At 43.2% G+C, this 14,517-nt stretch overlaps 1 protein-coding gene across 1 annotated transcript in view; it reads left to right on the plus strand.

The window, feature by feature from the left end:
• The first annotated feature begins 717 nt into the window (after nt 1-717).
• The window catches only part of RAB21 (RAB21, member RAS oncogene family), a 31,300-nt gene continuing 17,500 nt past the window's right edge, over nt 718-14,517 (plus strand). Inside the window, exons 1-2 of the mRNA XM_030214086.1 lie at nt 718-1,220; nt 10,737-10,796. Coding sequence (XP_030069946.1) covers nt 1,074-1,220; nt 10,737-10,796 — 207 coding nt within the window. The 5' untranslated portion in view covers nt 718-1,073. The remainder of the gene's footprint in view (nt 1,221-10,736; nt 10,797-14,517) is intronic.

Below are 14,517 nucleotides of genomic sequence, written 5' to 3' on the forward strand. Positions count from 1 at the left end.
CCCTGCCCCTCCCACTTTGCAAGGGAAGCCAGTGGAAGGGGTGCGGCCTCACCACAAACACACAGTCAAGGTTGCCAGGTCTGCAGTTTTCCTGCCCAATTGGGCGGCTTTCCGCGGCCCGTTGCGGGCAATTTTTACCGGCTGCGGGAAATTGGGCAGCTTTTAAAAAGCTGCGTTGTGGTGATTGGGCGGTTTTCTGGGGCTTCTATGGGTCCAATTTTTTCTAATAGAAGACCCGCAGAGGCTGGGTTAACGATGTCAGGGGCGGGGTTAGTGACGTCGGCGCTATGTCGGGGGTGGGGTTGATGACATCGGGGGGGGGGGGGGGTTATCTTTGCGTGGGTTTTGGGCAAGGTTGCCAAGTGGGCGGTTTTCCGCGACCCGCTGCGGGAAATTTTTGTCCGCTGCGGGTCGCGGTTTTTTGGGCTATTTTGGGGGGTTTTGTGCGGTTTTTCGGGCCGTGGGGGGCGGGGCTGTTTTGGGCAGGGTTTGATGACGTTTTGGGTGGGGTTGATGGGGCGGGGTGTGAACTTTTTGGGCGGGTTTGGGGACTGGCTAATTGGCAACACTGGTTTTGGGCTCGTTTGTGTGGGGAAAATGTTTTCAACCGGGCAACCCTGCACATAGCTTGCTAGACCCTGGTCTCTAAGTGACCAATAGGGGATAGATGACACGGATGGGCCATACGGTCTTTTATCTGCCTTCCCAGCTGAAGGGGGAAGAAAGAGCGCGGGACTGATCAAACCGTTGCTGCTCCTGAGATCAGCTTTTTCACGCGCTACCTTCAAGGACAGCCTGAGCCAACCAAGCGCAAGCTCAGACCCCCCCGGCCCCGCCCCCCGTCACGTGATTCGTTCCGCCGTGACGTAGGAGGAAGGAGACGCCATTAGAGGCCGAAGTAGAGCTACCGTTAGGCTTTTGGTGCTGCTGCTGCTTCCTAGTTCGTCTTCCGAGTCTGGTAGGCGGGGAAGGGTTGACGCCTCGTCCCGGAGCCTCCGTCTCTTCTCCTCTCCCCCCCCCCCCCGGTAGGCGTCTCATGTGAGTCTCGGCCGGTGCCTGGAAGTGGGTTTACTATGGCGGCCGGTGGCGGCGGGACCGGGACTAACAAGACCTATTCGTTCAAGGTGGTGCTGCTGGGGGAAGGCTGCGTGGGCAAAACGTCGCTGGTGCTGCGCTACTGCGAGAACAAGTTCAACGACAAGCACATCACTACCTTGCAGGTGGGTGGGGGAGGGGCGGCAGTTCCCCGCCTCGGCCTCTAGGGCGGCGCTGTTAGTTAGACTTCATACCCTTAGGGGAATAGTCCTTTGCCAAATGGTGTTGGATGTTATCTTACCAATACAGCGGCCTGCTAGGCCACCGCTCCTACCTTCCTCTGCGGCTAAGAAAGCAAATGGGATGTTAGGTATTATTAGGAAATGGATGGAAAACAAAAAACGAGGATATTAAATACAGTCGGTGGGATAAAACTGGATAACTGCAAATTGATGCATTACCATAATTTATTCTTCCTTAACATATATATGCACGTATGTTTACGTATGTTATGTTATTTGTATGCAACTTAACACATTACCATTTGTAATTCTGTTACCCGGAAATGGCAACCGCCATTACGGCAAATGTAAGCCACGTTGAGCCTGCAAATTGGTGGGAAAATGTGGGATACAAATGCTGCAAATAAATAAATAGGAATAACATGATACAGGGCAGAAATAACACTCTTTTAAACAGCACAGAATAACAGTCACATAACAGAAGTATGATAAATGTAAGCATATATGCTAGAATTCTGAAGTTGAACATTTATTTGCATTTGTATCCCACATTCCCCCACCTATTTGCAGGCTCAATGTGGCTTACATAGTTTTGTTATGACATTGTTAATCCAGGGTGTCGGATACAATTAATAATGTGCAAAGATTAAGTAAGGGAAGAAAGAAGGAAAGTATTAAGCGGGTAATTGTAGAGATGGACTTTCATAGTTGGGTGGGTTAGTGAAGTGGATTAGTAGGACTGTAGGTTCTCTTTGTAAGCTTTGTTGAAGAAATATGTCTTCAGAGATCTGCGAAAGTTGGTTAATTCATTGATTGTTTTCAAGTCTGTTGGTAGTGTATTCCATAACAGTGCTCATGTAAGAGAAGGTAGTGGCGTGCATCAGCTTGTATTTTAGTCCTTTACAGCTGGGGAAGTGCATCTAACTGGGGCATAAATGTTAGTGCCTGCTTTAGGGAAACATCCCCTGTGTGTGTTTGAGTACCTATTCTATGCATGTATACACTGGGACAGTTTTCTAAGTGCTTAGCTAAGTGAATAGCTCTATTACTATGTAAGCCGCATTGAACCTGCTTTGAGTGGGAAAGCGGGGGGGTACAAATGTAGTAATAATAATGCCACTGTATCGGTCCATGGTGCAACCGCACCTAGAGTATCTCTGGTCGCCACACCTCAAAAAGGATATACTGGAATTAGAAAAGGCACAGAGGAGGGCTAAGAAGATGATTAAGGGGATGGGGTGACTTTCCTATGAAGAAAGGCTAAAGCGGCTGGGGCTCTTCAGCTTGGAGAAAAGGCAGCTGAGGGGTGATGTGATAGAGGTATATAAAATGAGTGGAACAGGTAGATGTGGAGCGTCGGTTTGCGCTTTCCAAAAATACTAGGACAAGGGGGCATGCGATGAAGTTGGACTGCAGTAAGTTTAAAACAAAGAGAGAATTTTTCTTTACTCAGCGCGTAATTCTACTCTGGAATTCGTTGCCGGAGAATATGGTTAAGGTGGTTAGCTTAGCAGAGTTTAAGAAAGGTTTGGACAGCTTCCTGAAGGAAAAGGCCATAGAATGTTATTAAATGGACATAGGGGAAAATCCACTATTTCTGGGACAAGCAGTACAAAATGCTTTGCTACGTGGATCTTGTCGGGTGATTGTGACCTGGATGGGCCACTGTCGGACACAGGGTGCTGGGCTAGATGGACCTTTGGTCTGTCCCAGTGTGGTGATGCTTATGTCTTATGTGATGTAGCCTTCTATAATTTGAGAGCACAGAAGGACATTCCGTGCCTAAGTGTTTCTGTTTTGACACTAGCAAGTACTGTATTGCAGTAAAAATGCATTTGTATACTCTAAACCAGTGGCAGTATTTTGCAGTCGTTTGTGCTTTTACAAAAAGCAATTAAAAAAAACACAACAAAAAAAACCAGTTATTTCTGGTAGTGTAGGTTTTTCGTAATAAGTAGGCTTCTGGTGACCCTAGTGTTGCTGTCTTTATATTGAGAGAGAGACCAAATAAGATTAAAGTTAAGCTATGACTCTCTTAGGCCCATACCTTTTTTGGGACTTTACTGCGTGTGTTTGCTTTAATATGTGTGTATGTATGTGTATATATAAATCAAAACTAAGAGTCAGAAGTCACCACAATTCCTTTTTTTAATTACCTTGCCTGAGTTGACCAGTCTAGGGATTAACATAGTAGATGACGGCAGAAAAAGACCTGCACGGTCCATCCAGTCTGCCCAACAAGACAAACTCATATGTGCTACATTTTGTGTATATCTTACCTTGATTTGTAACTGTCATTTTCAGGGCACAGACCGTACAAGTCTGCCGAGCACTATCCCCACCTCCCAACCATCAGCCCCACCTCCCACCACCGGCTCTGGCACAGACCGTATAAGTCTGCCCAGCACTATCCCCGCCTCCCAACCACCGGCTCTGGCACAGACCGTATAAGTGTGGCCAGCACCAGCCCTGCCACATTCTTAGCATTTTCCTCACACATTATTAAAATAGGATAAAACCTGGAGTGCATCACTCCCCTAGGTATCCTAGATTCTCGGAAACTTTATCATAGAAACATGGAGGTAGATAAGGGCCAAGTGGCCCATCCAGTTGGCCCTTCCTCATTAACCACTAACTCCCTTTTCCTAAGGGATCCCATGTGCCTGTCCCACACTTTCTTAAATTCTGAGACAGGCTTTGTCTCCTAGACCTCCACTGGAAGGCTGTTCCACCCTTTCCGTGAAAAAGTATTTCTTCCTAAGTCTATTTCCTCTTAACTTTATCCTATGCCCTCTCATTTCAGAGTTCTCCTCCATTTGAAAAAGGCTCACCTCCTTTACATTAATGCCACTAAGTTATTTAAACGTTTCTAACATATCCCCTCTTTTCCAGTACCTTAAGTTTTTAAAGGCTATGGATGTATCTCATACTATTATTAGTACAACTCAATTTATACTGCTTTATATAATTGTTGCATGGAAGTTTTTTTTAAATATTTAACTGGTAACGTTTAACAGAACCATAACCTGAGATTCCCTTTTTTTTTAGTTCCAGTGTGCTTTTTTTAATCATAACTCTCACCACTTATATGCATTACATTGCTAGTAAAGGAAAAGCATAATCTGATACATGGTGGTACGCCAACAATTACAACACTACCATTAAGTGAAGTGGAGAGTGGGATAAAGAAAACAAAGATGAAACACTTATTAAAGTGAGAGAAACAATCACCAGAGTGGAAGACACCATAAACAAATCCCAAGAAGGTCACAAACCTTGTCAGTACTTTCTGCGTGTTGGATTTGAAGAATTAAAATTTGGTTTGTGACCATCTTGGGATTTGTTTATGGTGTCTTCCACTCTGGTGGTGTTTATCTGATTTTTTTTTATGGAAGTTTTGGTTTCCTGTTTTGTTTCCTTTTAAAGTTATAGTATTAGAAGGGAGGAGATTTTGGATATATTTCATGCTGTTTTCAGTTATAGCGCAAGGTAAGTTACATTTAGGGGCAGTGTTTTGTTTTGTGTTTTTTAACCTTGCTACATTTCACTGGTAAAGTGAAAATAATGTTGACCTTCACAGTAAACGTCACTTCCCGTTTTATAACTTTTGCATTAGGTTCTTTAACTTGGCTTCCATTTTAACTAGTTTTTACTTTCAGAGGCTTTTTGGTTCAGGGAATACTTGACTTGGTGCTCCCTGAGCCAGGGCATTTCTGACCACAGGGAAGCTTTTGGCCTAGGGAAGTCCCAGGTCACCTCTCTCCTTCCTCTTCAGCCGCCTCCTCTTCCCCTCCTTTCTGCCAGAGGAGCAGTACTTGCACTGGGGAAGGGTCCTCCTAGGTTCCTGTTCTTCGGCTGCTATATTAGCAAATGGTAGTGGTCTGGCTGATGCTAATGTCAACCTTTTAGAGGACAAATTCAAAACTTTTGTGCTGAATTTTTATTTGTGTCTTGACTTGATTATATTGGAAGCAATTTTGGTAACCTAAACCAGAAATTGAGAGCTATGTTCAGATTACCACGGTTTATATTGGGTCTTATGTGAGAAGACCAGACTTTACTTTTGTTCACTTTTTGAAGTGTAACATGAGTTCTTCAAACTTCTCTTCATTATGCATGAATATAATAACTATCTAAGAAATGTAACCCATCTTTCACTTCTGAAACACGAACTGAGAGCTGCATTAATTAGGATGTGTTCATTTGGAAAGGAAGGAAGTGTTGTAAACAAATTTTAACAGTCAGCCCCATCCTGTGTACATTGATGTAGGTTTACATTGTGAAAATTTCAGCTGTGCAAAAAGGTTATGCACAATTTTAAATAAAAAGTGGATGGTAAAACTGAAAAGGCTTGTATGCTCTAAATGTTATGTTGTATACTGGATATTTTAAAATATTGATCATTAAATGGATTGGATTTTGCAGGGGAGGGGTGGTACAGTTGGGAAGGCCACTAACAGAAAGAAGGAAGTCCAATAAAATGCAAGTGCCAGGTTCAGGTTAACTAAAATTAAAGTGAGTGAGCTAGGAGAGGGGGAAGAACAGAGGTTAGCATATCTGGTTAAAAAAAAAAGGTTTGGACAGATTCCTGGAGGAAAAGTTTAGTCTGTTATTGAGATGAACATGGGGGGAAGCCACTGCTTGTCCTGGGATTGGTAACATGAAATGTTTCTACTAATTGGATTTCTGTGAGGTACTTGTGACCTGGATTGGCATTAGTGCATGGCAGCTGTTAGCGTGGCTTAGTAAACATGGGGGGTTTGTATGTTGTTTCAAAATGAATGAACACTTCCCTATGAAGGCAGTTATTCATCTAGCTAAAGGTTGTTTTTTTTTTTTTTTTTCCCCAGCTTTCCATTTTGTTACTGACTTGCAGGTTTTACAGGTTCTGCAAACGGGTACCAATAATAGAGCACTCATTAGCTTGCCATTTAACCTGTAGATATAGCTAGCCGGTTATATCCTTATTACAGAAGTAGTACCATTGGGCAGAAGGCAGTTGGTGGAGACGGCACAGAAAGCACACTGGTTATTTGCTTTTAGTAATTTGCGGTAAGGTGTTACAACATAGTTACTGCTTAACTGAGCTCTGGTTATACAGTGATAGGCTCTGGACAAATCTACTTGGGGCAGATTTTACTTAATTATGATCTTCTAGAAGGACATTTAGTTTATGCTTTTAAAAACTTACATAATGAAAGCTGCTGTCTCATGTTTTCTTTGTCCTAGGTACAAAACGTAACCTATTACCTTTAGCTCTTATCATAGGACGAACTTTCCTCTTGTAACCTAACCTAATCTGTCCCTTTGCCCCAACTGTGTATTTCTCCTATCCGGAACTGGTAATCACCACTTGCGGAATGATGTAAGCCACGTTGAGCCTGCAAATAGGTGGGAAAATGTGGGATACAAATGTAATAAATAAATAAAACTTAGATTGTGAACCCATTAGGAATAGAGAAAATACTGGTTCTACCACAAAGTCAGTATATCAAACCCATGACTCCTATTTGACAGATTTTGAATAAATGCATGAGAAATTGATTGGATTATAGCAGGGGTTTTCAACCGGCCCTCAGGACATACCCAGCCAGTCAGGTTTTCAGGATAAACACAATGAATATGCATGAGAGATTTGTATTTAGTGGAGGAAGTGCATGCAAATCTGTCATGCATATTCACTGTGGATATCTTGAAAACCATGCTGGCAGAGTATCCTGAGGACTGGGTTGAGAACCCCTGGATTATAGCTTTGGGATGTAGAAATTTGAGTTTTACCTAGTGATGTATGTCTTAGTGCTGTAATCTGCTAGCCCACAACAGTAAAACAGAAGTATACCAAAACCAAATTAAAAATATTATTTTCAAACTTTACTGCTACAACAAGAAAAGCTTGAATTGGCCCCAGCATACAAAAATGCAATTTATAATGCACACAAACGGCATACTTAAATCACAATAATATTAATTTAATATAAATTCTATCAAATACATTTTTAAAAGAAATGAATTAAAAATACAGCCTATGTAAAATAGGATATTTTTGGCACATACCAAGAGAAATAAAACATAGCAATTCAGTATTTTTTTTTCTCAAGCGTTTTGCTTATATGGTAAAAACTAAAATTAAATGGGCACAGCACTTCAGGTGAAGACGTTCCAAGGTCCATATGAATCTGAAACTGTATTGATTTTGAGCTGTTAATAAAATGGCAGCTCAATAAAAGTTTGATCAAAAAAATTGATTTAAAAACCATGGAAGACTCTGCCTGGAATGAGATTCTTCAGGTAGATGTGAAGCGTCTGTTCACGCTTTCCAAAAATACTAGGACTAGGGGGCATGCGATGAAACTACAGTTCTAGTAAATTTAAAACAAATCGGAGAGAATGTTTCTTCACCCAACGCGTAATTATCTGGAATTCGTTGCCGGAGAACATGGTGAAGGCGGTTAGCTTGGCAGAGTTTAAAAAGGGGTTAGATGGACAAGTCCATAAACCGCTACTAAATGGACTTGGGAAAGAAAAATCCACAATTCCAGGAATAACATGTATAGAATGTTTGTACGTTTGGGAAGCTCGCCAGGTGCCCTTGGCCTGGATTGGCCGCTGTCGGGGACATGATGCTGGGCTCGATGGACCCTTGGTCTTTTCCCAGTGTGGCATTACTTATGTATTGTTGTAGTAAGAATAACCAACTATGCTTCTGACAATATACACCTGCACAACATGTCAAAGGTTCTTGCTAATATTATCAAAATAAAAAATTTTAATCAAATGATTAAGAATAAACCCCCCCCATAAATGTACAGAAGGGAAGATAACTTAAATGAGTTACTTAATACTTCTAAAATTGGTGGATCCATCAAGCTGTTGTGTTGAATTTTTTTTTTTTGTTGAAAGGATGACCCCTAACAGTAGTACTGTGAGTCTACTGCCAGGGGTTATCGGCACCATTTTGGATTCTAGCAGTAGTGAAGGGGGATCACTGCTATGTAGGATCATTAGCCATCAGTGCAGACCCCCAGATTGAGTTCGGGGGGATGGGGTTTGTTGGCAGGGGGCAACATTTTCCAGAAGGGGGAGGCAGCTGGGTTGTTGAGGGAAGGACTTGATGTATGGATCAGGGGTGCAGGTGGATCAGGCATCTTTTTCATGGAGGGTTGCAGGCAATGTTGCTAGGCCAGCGGGTTTCCTGCACTATTGGGTGGCTTTCCGCGACCGGTTGCGGGCAATTTTTGCCGGCTGCGGGAAATTGGGTGGCTTTTAAAAAGTCGCTGTGCGGGTTTGGGCGCTTTTCTGGGGCTTCTGTTGGTCTAATTTGGTCCAATAGAAACCCCACCGATGCGGGGTTAATGACGTCGGGGGTGGCGTTAGTGACGTCGGAGGCTACGTCAGGGGTGGGGTTAGTGACGTCGGAGGCTACGTCAGGGGCGGGGTTGATGACATCGGGGGTGGGGTTTAACTTTGTGTGGGTTTTGGGCGGGGAAAACTTTTTAAATCTGGCAACCTTGGTTGCAGGGTAGAGATCAGGTGCTGTTGGGTTTTATATGTGTGATTTGGGAGGTGGGGGGATCAGATGGAAAGATAAGGGAGGCAGAGCATTGCCACACCAGATCTATTTATTTACAGTTGGCAGTGCACCATGTTACAGGTAGTGCAGTTGCTCATGTGCAGCACAGTGTTATGCATTAAATGCAGGCCAGGTACTGCATACCTTCTGCATTTACCACACTTTTACATTTTAAACTACCACACTTTACTAAAAGGGTCCCTTGAACATAGCGGTGGGCAACTTCCTCAAGGGCCACAAGCCAGTTGGAGTTCTCCAGTGAATATGCATGAGACCTATTTGCATACAATAGTCAGTGCATGCAAGTAGATCTCATGTATATTCATTGGGGAAATCCTGAAAATGTGACTGGGTTGCAGCCCTTTAGGACTGAGGTTGCCCACCCCCGCTTTAATACGTGTTTTTAGATGGCAGAATGTGAGTAGGGTAACTTTCATACCTAGGGCTATATTTAATGTTAATATATTGTGTTGGATTCAGACATTGGCAGTAATTTTAACAGTTATAGCTAAAGTGATGGGAGAAGAAAATATAATGCTTTTTATGAATGGTAGAATATTATTTCATTGTTTTCAACATAAACTTGATTTAATTTGATTTAATTGAGGTAATTAATGGGTAATGAGTACATTATTCAGGTGGAAGCTTTTTTTCCTGCAGTCTTTCTGTTCCAGATTTAATCGTACGTCTCGGAATAATGTGATTGCACTTTTTAGTTTAAGGATGGAATCCATTAATTGGCTTTAATACACGTCACACACATGGAGTATGGTTTGTTTTCTATTCTAGGCTATTTTGGGAACACTTTCATGGAAGTTATCGTTACCAAGAGCAAAATATATAGCTGATATGTCTTGCATATTTTTGATTGTGTTTGGGAGGGGTAGGGGTGCATCCTATGCCATAAGTAGTGCCACACTGGGAAAAGACCAAGGGTCCATCGAGCCCAGCATCCTGTCCACGACAGCGGCCAATCCAGGCCAAGGGCACCTGGCGAGCTTCCCAAACGTACAAACATTCTATACAATCAAGCCATTGTGACATCACTAATGAGGTTGGCTCTTATTGGTGGAATGAGCCACTATGACATCACAATAGGTTAAATCACTGCTCTATGTAATAAAAGTGAGCCAAGTAGAGGACATCTTCTCTCTATATAAAAGGCAACACCAACGTTCTATGAAGCCTCCAGCCGGAAGTGTGAAGGGGGCGAGATATCCGGTTTCCCTATGAGTGTCTGCCCCGCCCTCTCTGTAACACAGTCAGTGAAGGAAAACAGCAGAGCACGAAATCAAATCGCTGGCTCTGTAACACTGAAGGACTCGGAGGGGGGAGAGGGCAGGGACACACACACTCCCACATGCACACAGAAGAAAACATTGCTAGCCCCCGTTTCATTTGCATCAGAAACGGGGCTTTTTTACTAGTAAGTAAATAAGTAATGCCACACTGGGAAAAGACCAAGGGTCCATCGAGCCCAGCATCCTGTCCACGACAGCGGCCAATCCAGGCCATTTTTCTCTTAATTCATGTTTCAATCTACCTTGTATAGAGTATTTTTCTCTTCCTTTTCCATGTCATCAATTATAAATTGCTATCTTTGAAATCAGTGTTCAGGGTAATTGGAAGCAGTCATTCCATTCGGTCACAGGAGAATTTATTTTTCAGCTTTGTAGGTAACTTCTTTTTTTTTTTTTGGGGGGGGGGGGGGTTGTAGGGGTATATATGTGTGTGTATATTTATTTATTTTTTCCCTTTGCAGATCTTGATCTATTTGTCAGTATCTTTTTTTTTTTTTTTTTTTTTTTTTTGGTCCAAGAAATAAACTTCCATATCTTGCCCATACAGAGATGGTGGTGGTTTTAGCTTATGGTTCTTATATGTTACAGGCATCATTTCTAACAAAGAAGCTGAACATTGGAGGAAAGAGAGTAAACCTTGCTATATGGGTAAGTCAACATGTTTAAATCTAAGTTCTAAGATTGGTTGAATAAGGAACAGTTGCCTTTTGAAACAAACCTAACTCTTATCCAATTTAGAGGAAAAATGCTTTCTGAACGTACTTATGTTTGAATTTCAGATTACTTTTTTCATCAAAAAAGAAATGGTCCACATCACAGAGAGGGGCCCTTTTACTAAGCCACATTTGGTAATTTCATTTTTTGCTCGCCACCGAAAAATAAATTTTATTATCGGACGCGCACCAAGTGGCATTTGAAGCGCATGGGTCATTACTGCCCGGTTACCGTGTGAGACTTTACCGCTAGGTCAATGGCTGGCAGTAAGGTCTCCGACCCAAAATGGGCACGCGGCAATTTTCATTTTGCCGCACATCCATTTTTGGCAAAAATTTTAAAAAAGGCATTTTTTTGCAGATGCGCTCAAAAATGATTCTGCGCGTGCCCCGAAACACGCGTCTACACTACCGCAGGCCATTTTTCAGCATGCCTTTGTAAACGGGCCCCAAAGAGAGGTAATCAATTATCCAAAATGGAAGTAAAAAAACAAACAAACCCTAATGCATGATCTTGGAACAGTATAAATCAAAGTAGAAAGCTTAACCCTAGAGTTTTTTTTTTTTTTTTTTTTAAGGAAAAAAGAGAACCCCAAAATACAAGCAAAATGTAGCTCCAAGCACAAGCATGTAAAAACTTCTTCCTGTACGATTGACTTGCCCTAGAAACATCTGGGAAGAAGTACACCTTGGAAAGGGTTTTGGATTTAGCCCATAGGTATTTTCCTGTCCCCAGAGGTCTTTTAAGTTCAAGGGGCCCTCTTACTAAGCTACAGTAAAAGATGACCCTGTACTTTGACTGGCGCATGGCTTTCCCTGTGCCAAGGGTTTCCTTACCTCAGTTAATGGCCGTGCGTTAATTTCCCAATTAGCGTGTGAGCTCTTATAACAGCTGTTTAGTAGGCAGAAAGGGCTCATGTGCTAACATGCACTAATTGGTAGGTGCGTGGCAGTGTATCTGAGCTAACCGATTAGTGCTGGGTATGCCTACTCTGCCCCCCCCCACCCCCAAACATACCCCAGCACTTAAAATGTGTTTAACACTGGGGTAGTGTTCGCAGATGCCTGATTGTGCCCCGTGATAGTGCATTTGGTGCATGGGAAGCACATGTTGGTGCTTACTGCTGTTTTAGTGAAAGGACCCCTCAGTATGTACCTGAGGCATAGGAGGCCTAAGCGGCTTGTCCAAGATCACATAGAGCATCAGAGAGATTTGAACCCTTGCTTCTTGATCCTTGGCACGCTCTGTAACCATTAGGCTGTTACTCCTCAAAGTAATTGATCCTTCGTTTGGAAATATGCTTTCAGTACTTAGCCAAGTCTTCAGACCCTGTCTAAAAGATGTTTAATTGGTGTATTGCTGGTATTAGTAACTTTAAAAAAGTACTTAAATTTTTTTTTTATACTGCTGTGTTGTCTGTGACTAAATGCCATTTTCATTACGTTCTATCCCACTATTCCAGGACAAGTGGGTAGTTATGTCCATCGACCAGCAGGTGGAGATAGAAAATCCAGAACTGAGCCTTACTACCTAGCCACTTGCTAGCCGCCCAGTTCCTCAGTATCTTCTATCTCCAGCAGGTGGATGGACATACTTCGTTTCTCTCTGTGTTCCAGTTGGTTTCCCCTGGTCCGGTTGGTGACTGGTTCCCAGTTGAGTCACTCCTGAGGAAATTTAGATATACCTGATGGTGATGGGTCCCTGTCTTGCTCCCGCCTGGAGGCTTTCTTCCCTTTCTCTTCTGAGCCTCTCTTGTGGCAGTGTCTGTGCAGCAACCAACACCAAAAAAAAAAAAAAAATTGAGAGCCACGTTTCTTCTGGCTGTATCAGAACGGTTCCAGTCCGGCGGTGTCGGTTCTGGCTAGGGAGGTGAGGAGGTTTGAGAGTTTGGGGGGTGCACACCCTGTTTCAGGATCCAGGTAGTGAGTTGGGGATCTGTTAGCGGGCCGTGGTAATGGTTGTGCGGTTCCTGCAGCGCGCCTTTTTTTTTTTTTTCTATTAAACACTTGTGCCAAAGTTTTTATAAAAAAAAGAGGGACGGCTTACCTGATCAGGGTATGCCTTTTCCCCCTGAATTTGTCTTGTTAATGCACCAGGCATTTTTATTGAAGCGGGGGAGGGGGGGGGGCGGCGCTGCTCTGCCTACTCCAGGGGTCCCGGGGATGTGGAGTCAGACTCAGCCCCTCCTCCTCCCAAGAGACTTCGGCCTATCCTCTTGGATGACCCTTTGGAGGGTTGTTCACCCGTTTCTCCGGGGTCAGACGTGGAGTCCATTTCATCGGGGGGGCCCTTTAGTCCTGGAGCCTTTAGAGGAGGGGGAGCTCCCCTCGGGTGCTCAGGCTTTTTCAAAAAGATGAATTGGGTGTGTTCATTTCGGAGTCCTTATCGGCTCTCTCCATATGTGAACCTGGGGGGATTCTTCGGGTTCCCAGCAGTCTGGTCCCATGCGGGGGCTTAGGGGTCCCTCTAAAGCGTTCCAGATATTCAGGATTTAATCTCTGCAGAGTGGAATACCCCTGAGGCGGGTCTGCGAGTGGGGAGAGCCATGGCCCATCTCTACCTGCCGTGAGTGGGAAAGCGCGGGGTAAAAATGTAATAAAATAAAAAATAAACGCTGTTATCACATCCTCCAGCAAAGTGTTCCAGACCCTAACTGTTCGTTAAGTGAAAAAATATTTCCTCCTATTTGTTTTAAAAGTACTTCCATGTAACTTCCTTGAGTGTCCCCTAGTCTTTGCACTTTTGGAACGAGTAAAAATTACCACTCAGGATTTTGTAGACCTCGGTCATATCTCCCCTCATCTTACTTTTTTCCAATCTAAAGGCTACTTTCCTCATACGAGAGGAGTTCATCCCATGTATCTTTTTGGTCGCTCTTTTTTGAACCTTTTCTAATTCCGCTATATCTTTTTTTGAGATACAGCGACCAGAACTGAATGCAATACTTGAGGTGCGGTCGCACCATGGAGCGATACAAAGGCATTATAGTATGTTTGGTCTTATTCACCATCCCTTTCCTAATAATTCCTAGCATCCTGTTTACTTTTTTTGGCTGCCACCGCACACCGAACAGAAGATTTATCTACAACACCTAGATCTTTTTCTTGAGTGCTGACCCCAAGGTGGATCCTAGCATCAGGTAACTATGATTCGGATTAGTCTTTCCAATGTGCATCACCTTGCATTTTATCTGCCAGTTGGATGCCCTGCCTTCCAATTTCTTCAGGTTTTCCTGCAATATTTCACAGTCCACTCATGTTTTAACAACCTTGAATAGTTTTGTATCATCTGCAAATTTAATCACCTCACTCAACGTTCCGATTTCCTTACCATTTATAAATGTTAAATAGCACCGGTCCCAATGCAGATTTCTGCGGCAAACTATCCTATTCAAGCAGTAGTGCTTTTTAATAAGTGTAGGAATCTGCTAAAAATAAAGCTTAATGTGAATCCTGATCCCGTTCTATAAAGGGCCATTGGCTTTCTCCAGAGGGTTTTAAAAATAGTTTTTGTTAGCCAGTAAGCAGGGAATCAATGTCCCATGACTGTAGTGTTAACTTGTAGTTGGCAGCAGAAATCTTTTGTGACATCCTGGCCCCTTTCCTCTTCCTACTGCTAGGATGCTGGCACTTTGGTAACTCAGCAGGAGAAGAGG

This window comes from Microcaecilia unicolor, chromosome 9 (genome assembly GCF_901765095.1).
Source record: "Microcaecilia unicolor chromosome 9, aMicUni1.1, whole genome shotgun sequence".
In the NCBI taxonomy this organism is placed as follows: domain Eukaryota; kingdom Metazoa; phylum Chordata; class Amphibia; order Gymnophiona; family Siphonopidae; genus Microcaecilia; species Microcaecilia unicolor.